Raw genomic sequence first — 6,552 nt, 5'->3', positions numbered from 1 at the left:
TTCCAGTTTTCACCCTTAGGGTAATGTGTGTTCGTAAGACGCGCGTGCACGGGTTGAATGTTTTTTAAGTGGCAAGAGCCGAGCCTGTTCCCACGCTGGGACGGAGGGAGGTTTCGCCGCTGGTGAGACGGAGCACAGCTGGAGGAGTCCCGAGGGAGAGGGGACGGAGGAAGGAGACTGAGGAGGGGGGTCGGAGCGTAGGGGGCTGGAGAGGCTCGTGCAGGGAGAGCAGACGGCACCGCCCCCCAGGGCCAGAAGCAGCTACGGTGTGTGCACACTTGCCGCGCGCCCAGGCTCTGCTGGGTTTCAAGGGCGTGATCGCACGTGATGCGCAGAACCGCCGTCTGGGGCCTCCGTCGTTCCACCTTCCAGAGGAGCAACCGGAAGCTCACGACGGCGGACTCTCCGCTCAGGACCACCCGGCAGAGGGGCGGAGGGGCGGAGGGGCGGCGGAGCGGCGGGAAAGTCCCCAAACGGCTGGCGCGCACTGGACCTGCGCACGCGCGCTGGGGCTCGCTGTGCCCCTGTGACCCAGAATTCCACGGCCTCGGAAGAGACCATGGGCTCTGCAGGAGGGGGGAGTCCGGGGGCGGCGCCTGCACCATTAAACGGGCTGGAAGTTCCGTTGAGTCTTTTGCCATAATCCCCCTCCCTTCTGTGAGGGGTGGAATGTTCCGACTGCTTAAGAGGCTGGGACGGCTGTGGTGGGGCCTTTCCACCGTAGGTGTCGGGGGCGGCTGGTGGTGAGTTCGTCTAGGCCAGTCCGCGGGCAGCAAGGGCGAGGGAGCCAGAGCTTTTCTTTTTCTTTTTTTTTGCGGTACGCGGGCCTCTCACCGCTGTGGCCTCTCCCGTTGCGGAGCACAGGCTCCGGACGCGCAGGCTCAGCGGCCATGGCTCACGGGCCCAGCCGCTCCGCGGCATGTGGGATCCTCCCGGGCCGGGGCTCGAACCCGTGTCCCCTGCATTGGCAGGCGGATTCTCAACCACTGCGCCACCAGGGAAGCCCCAGAGCTTTTCTAATTTTTCGAACGATGTCCTCGGGGAGCCTAACTGGAGGGCGGCGGGCGGCTGCGTCCACGCGGGCCTCAGGGCGGGCGCCGTGGCCTTGTGTCCGAGTTTGGGGGCCGAGGCCCGAGGACCGCGTGCGTCTTCGTCCGGCCGGGTAGCCACCGTCTCGGGACCCCTGACCCCGGGCTCGCCGCCGGGAGTGAGCACCCCCCGAGAGAACTAGGTAAGCGGGGCTGCCTGCACCCTAGGGCGCGGAGCGACGTTCGTAGTGGGGCCGCAAGGGAGGCTTGGTCGGCTATCCTGATGATTCCGTAGCAAGTGCCGTCAGACGCGAGGACTGACGATTTCTAAGCCCATCCGACCGCAGTCGCTGACACCTGATGCTTTACGTTACTGTAGCTGCCCGAGTCTGCCCTAAATGCACGCCTTAATCTTTGTTTCAGAGGGTAGACACACTCGCTTTTGGAGACGGGAGCAGCATCCCAACCCGAGGTTAAGAGCCAGTCTGGGTAAGGATTAATACGTATTGTTACTTAGCCGTGTCGGTCTTGCAACCTTAAATGCACTGATAACTGCCTGGTGTCTTACCCTGTTGTCGCTTTCATGCATTTGACGTAATTATGCGCTGCCTCGTTGCATAACTGCAACGGTTAGGAGGTTGCGGCCCCTAGTTATGTCTAAGCCACATCTGTATTGAGACACGGATGCCTTACGGCGGTTTTAGCCGAAGCCCAGGTCTCTGGGGCGGTACTGTGGTGAGGTGCTTGGCTGCTCTGATGAAATCACTAATAGGAAGTGCCGTCAGAAGCGATAACTGACGAAACCAGTTCCTGGCTGACTGCAGTCACGCGTCCTCACCAGTAGCGGGTGCCCAGGAGTAAGCTGGGCTGGACTGTGACCCATAATCTGTCTTCACCCAGGCTGCAAGCTAGTGAAGGGTGGCCAGCGCGTGATCACCGTGTGGGAGCCCGAGCATCGGCCTGCTCCGAGGTAAGCTAGCTTTGGGCTCTGGAGAAGTTCGTGGTTGAGGAGGCCTAGCTGTTGATTCATGTGAAGTTTCTGCTGGACCAGATACAGGTCCGGCTGACCTAATACTTTGTGTCGGTGCAGCCCTTGACCATTAGAGAAAATATCTGAGAATGATTTCGGTTCGTGATGTCTGGACCAGACGGCAGAGTGAGCCCAGGAGTTCCTTTTGATGTCATGGCTGTACAGTCCTGAGCAAACTGCTTATCTGCTCTGAGATGGACAGCCTTGGGTCTGTTTGCGATAACGTGACTTGAACGGAGGTTAAGACGATGGGAACTGCCTCCAGTTGCTTTTGGCATCTGCTGTCTGTCCGTGGGTGCCTCATTCATCCCGCCAAGCTTTGAGCACCGAAGAGTGGGATCTGCACAGCAGAGTTCTAAAGCGGGCGGCAGTGGCAGCAGTACCCCAGCCCAAGAAGATGTAAGATCTGGTCTACACAATGACCACCCCACGGTAGAATGGATAAGCAGCTAGTTTTGTTGAAATGGATATGCAGAAAAGGATATCAAATGATGAAATCACCTAAAAAAGCTGGAATTACCGGCAGATTGTGTGGTGGTGAACCTACGGTTTTCTGAAGATATCTTTTAGGCTGTGAATGACTGTTCTTAGAGTATAAAGTAAGATCAACTGATACTTAATTTCCTTGCAGGCTGTGCGGCGGCAGGGGCAGAATTTGAAGTTCAAAGGAACAAGGGCAGCCATCAGCTTGGGCCCTGAAAACCTGGGCCTCCCGCATTTGGTGTAGAAACACCTTGTGCTCAGTTATCAGAGGGACATTCTTACCAATGAGAGCCAAGAAATGGACTTTCTGGGACCGCGTGGACTGGCATTTCTGGTGTCACTAAGTTCATGAGGTTTCTTGTATCGTCCCTTAACCAAAAGGAGCTTTTGTACTTTTAAATATTGTATTAAGTGTGTTCTTGGGTGAGAGCCTGAGGTTTTTGAACTGGAAACTTCCTGAAATTTGTATCTCCATGCAGTTAACCATCAACAATGTAATAAAAGTATGGTCTTTGGTATTGGTTCTTACAAATGTGTATTTGAAGAAAAAGTCCAGTTTGATCACTGCTGACAAATATTAGCGGTCCAGGTATTAGTACTTGTCACCTTCCCTTTAGGTAGGTCTAAGCTGTTCTTCCCTCTTGAGACTTGGGGCAAAAATCGCAAAGCATTTTAAGGCATCTGTAACATGTGAGTCCAGTCCCTGCCCCTCTGGGCTCTGTCTGCCCTTTTGCATAGTCTCCCTGTAGCTCCTGAAGCCCTACCCCACACCTGCCCAGACAGCAGCAGGCAAGGTCCCACTGTCTGGCTCTTCACCCACCCCCATCTTGCCACCTTCCGACGTACCTGGCCTGAGGCTGGAGGCATGTCAGGCTGTGCTTCCCTAGCCCTCTGCTGTTTGCCCGAGGGGCTCTGTCTGGTTCACCAACACTGGGCACCCAGAATGATTTTCTCTAGCTCAAGAATGATTGGTTCCCAATCTCCCTGGACTTGCTAATTGTGCCTGAAAGGGATGACTTTTTAACCCGTAGGCCTTGGGTAAGGGGAAGGTAGGGTGAAAACCTTGGCTTTCTCCCCTTGGGAACCTCCGGTTTATTTTTTTCCCCTTCTCCCAGTTGTCTTTGTGGTCCTGGGTTTTCGGGAATGTGCTCAAAGTAGCAAGGATTACTTTGGGGACTCCATGGGGAGGGATTTTATGGGAAAAGGGTCCTTATGAAAGGAAGCAAGGCTCGCTCTGGCCTGTACCCTGGGAACACCGACGCATGTGGAGTTCCACTAGGTGGAGATGCTGTGCGGTTTCTCAGTGGCATGCACTGTGCCCCAGACTTCTAGGATGTCCTAATATTGAAGGGTATGGGGGTGGCTGGTCCCGTGGCCTCTGAGGTCGGGCTGAAGGGTGAGCCTTGAAAATGGAGGCTGAGGCCGGGAAGTTGCTCCCAAGGAGCCTGGGCGCCACAAGGAAGAGGCAGACCCCCCTCAGTCCAGATGGGGATGAGGCTCCTGGGGTCTCCAGCAGCCAGTCCCCACCCCAACCGTCAGCCAGGAGCTGAGATTCCGACCTGCCTTGATCAGGGGCACATCCAGCATCTGGATATCTAATTCAGGACTGGAAAATCCCGGGTTAGATGCAGAGCCCCCACTACACTTCCTTTTCTGGGGGGGAAAGCTCTGACCGCTCACATCAACTCAAGCCTCCAGCATCCCCAGCCCCTACACGGCACCCACAAGTTGGGAAGCTGAGGGTTGGTTCCTCTTGAGCCAGGGATGACTGCTGAGGAGCCAAAAGGCAGATGTGGATTGACGAGGGGGTGATGGAGAGGACCAGAGAGGAATTACAGTCCTTTCCTAGATGCTACCATCTGGCTTCCTGGGTCGGGGGGGAGGTGCTGCCAGGCCCATTCTGGATGGTGGCCCGCCACCCCGCTGGGAACGCCCGCCCTGCCTCAGCCATCCTACCCCAGCAGGACTCCCTGGAGAGGCCCCCACCTCCCTGTCACGTCTGAGATGCACCTGTAGTCTCCCTGGCCTCCTGGTCCCCTCCAGGGTCCTCCTGGCCCACAGTCTCGTCCCGGGCCTCGTCCCCACTGCCCGGGCCCTCGCCCAGCTCCAGGATGGTGGGCAGGTGACCCTGCTTGGGGGAGCGCTTGCGCAGGCTGAGCAGGAAGGGCTGGGGCAGTGAAAAGATGTCCACGTTGTTGCCCAGGTCGATCCACGTGACGCTGGGGAACTTACTGGGGTCCTTCAGGGCGTCGGTGAGGTCGCGCAGCAGGGCCCGCGTCAGCCGGTTGCCGTTGAGGGCCAGTGTGGTCAGCCGGGGCAGCGTGCTCAGCGCGGGCAGCAGCTGTAGGGCCATGTCGTCCGTGAGGCCCGTGAAGCCCAGCTCCACGCTATCCACCTGCTCCCCGCAGCGCTGCAGGTAGCCGGTCACCCGCTCCAGGTCACGGGGGGTCAGCGGGATGCCAGACAGGTCCACTGTGTTGTCCGGAGGGCTCCCGGCCAGGACTGCCTTGAGGCTGAAGGGGAGACGAGACAGCAGGGTTCAAGCGGGTGGGGCAGGCTTTTCTCCGGAGGCAGCCTCCGCTCAGCCCTCTGCCCGCGGGGCAGAGACCAGGGGCCCCGGTCCCCTTGCACTGCCCACATCTCAGCCTGGCTGCCCAGCGGGCAGAGCCTGGGGATCACAGGGCAAGGCCCAAGTGTTTCTGCAGTGACTAAGGGGACATTCTGGGGCCAACGCCGGGGTCTGCACTGGACTCCTTCCTTCCTTCCTTCCTTTTTTTTTTTTATTTTTTATTTTGGCTGCACCGGGTCTTAGTTGCGGCACGCAGGATCTTTAGTTGCGGCAGGCGGGCTTCGTCCCTCATGCGACCTTTAGTTAGTTCCTTAACCTCTGCGCCTCTGTTATTTGCCTGAGAAATGAAGCCAACTGGGTACCACAGGGTTGTCATGTGAAATAATAAACGCAGTCAGAACGGCGCCCTGTGCAGGAGGGCGGCGAACGGCTGAGCTCCCTGCTCCCCCACGAGTGCCACAGATCTCGGAAGCCCCTGCTTCAAGACCATCTTCTCCACCAGACAGAGGGTCCTTGGGGGGCCCTCGGGACGGCAGGCGGGTGAGGGCGCAGGGGCCCGAGCCTGGTGTGGGCTGCTGTCCACCCCCTTCCACTCCCTACCGCCCGCCACCCCTTGCTCTTCTTTCTCACCCGCTCCCTTGCTCGGGGGCCCAGATCTCCCAGCTTCCAGATACCCCAGGCGAGCCCCGAGGCTCCAACCCTGGGAAGGGTTGAAGGGAGTTAGAGGGGGCGCAGCACCTGTTACCATCAGCAGCCCTGGGATCACAGCTTGGGCTTCCTTGTCGGCCTCTTAGGAGAAAAAACAGGCCAAGGGAAGAGCTCGGTAAGAGTCCCAGCGGAGGGAACACAAGTGCAAAGGCCCTGAGGCTGGTAGAGCTCAGCGTGTCTGTGAACCAGCAGGAAGGCCAGTGTGTGGGCGGGGGCGGGCGGGGGACCATCACTTGGGCCTGAGTGAGTTTCAGTCAGCGGGACGGGGAGGCGTCCGAGCAGAGTAAGGCTTCTGAACGAAGAATGGACTGAGCGCCCTGTGTGCCGGGGAGACAGGAGGCCCCTGGGTCCCAGCAGAGCGTACCCTCCTGCATTTCCCTCCTCCAGAACTAGCGCACAAGCAGACAGAACTGCCCTGTCCCTGCATTTGGTCCCTGCCCTCAGCCCACCTGGCACCCCCTTTGGTGACTTCCTCCACCAGGGAAGGGCCCTTGAGGATCCATCTCCTCTCCTGCCCTGGGGGGCGGGGGGTGGTGTCCAGGAGAAGGGAAGGGGGCCCAGAGCTCTTCTGCTCAGCGAGGAGGCTGGCCTTCCCCTGCCGTCTGGGGGGCCTGGAGGAGCCTGCGCGCCAGCAGGGCCCTGCCAGAGCCTCGGGACCCCAGCCGCTCCGCTCTGTGATTTGCAGCAGTTCCCCTCTGCTGCTTTCTGCGGTGCTGTTCTGGCTCCCAGGTCCT

The 6,552-nt window shown here is 58.9% G+C and overlaps 1 protein-coding gene, 1 long non-coding RNA gene and 3 other non-coding genes across 6 annotated transcripts in view; 4 read left to right on the top strand and 1 right to left on the bottom strand.

Moving 5' to 3' along the window:
• The first annotated feature begins 674 nt into the window (after positions 1-674).
• LOC132415052 (uncharacterized) lies at positions 675-3,050 on the top strand. Of its 2 annotated transcripts, none has more exons than XR_009517075.1 (4): positions 675-743; positions 1,452-1,517; positions 1,929-1,998; positions 2,690-3,050. It is a non-coding gene; the product is annotated as an uncharacterized lncRNA (long non-coding RNA). The 2 variants fall into 2 exon arrangements; XR_009517076.1 differs by lacking the exon at positions 675-743 and adding an exon at positions 750-1,231.
• LOC132415625 (small nucleolar RNA SNORD49) lies at positions 1,305-1,371 on the top strand. The gene has a single exon (XR_009517345.1). It is a non-coding gene; the product is annotated as a small nucleolar RNA SNORD49 (small nucleolar RNA).
• LOC132415624 (small nucleolar RNA SNORD49) lies at positions 1,778-1,848 on the top strand. The gene has a single exon (XR_009517344.1). It is a non-coding gene; the product is annotated as a small nucleolar RNA SNORD49 (small nucleolar RNA).
• LOC132415645 (small nucleolar RNA SNORD65) lies at positions 2,545-2,617 on the top strand. The gene has a single exon (XR_009517365.1). It is a non-coding gene; the product is annotated as a small nucleolar RNA SNORD65 (small nucleolar RNA).
• A 165-nt stretch (positions 3,051-3,215) lies between the features above and the next one.
• LRRC75A (leucine rich repeat containing 75A) overlaps positions 3,216-6,552 on the bottom strand; it is a 35,353-nt gene continuing 32,016 nt past the window's right edge. The window contains exon 4 of the mRNA XM_059998123.1: positions 3,216-5,054. Within this exon, the coding sequence (XP_059854106.1) occupies positions 4,535-5,054 (520 nt within the window). The 3' untranslated portion in view covers positions 3,216-4,534. The remainder of the gene's footprint in view (positions 5,055-6,552) is intronic.

The sequence above is a fragment of the Delphinus delphis genome, chromosome 19, assembly GCF_949987515.2.
Source record: "Delphinus delphis chromosome 19, mDelDel1.2, whole genome shotgun sequence".
Lineage (NCBI taxonomy): Eukaryota > Metazoa > Chordata > Mammalia > Artiodactyla > Delphinidae > Delphinus > Delphinus delphis.
The sequence above is the reverse complement of the archived record's forward strand: the minus strand, read 5'-3'. Positions and strand labels throughout refer to the sequence as shown.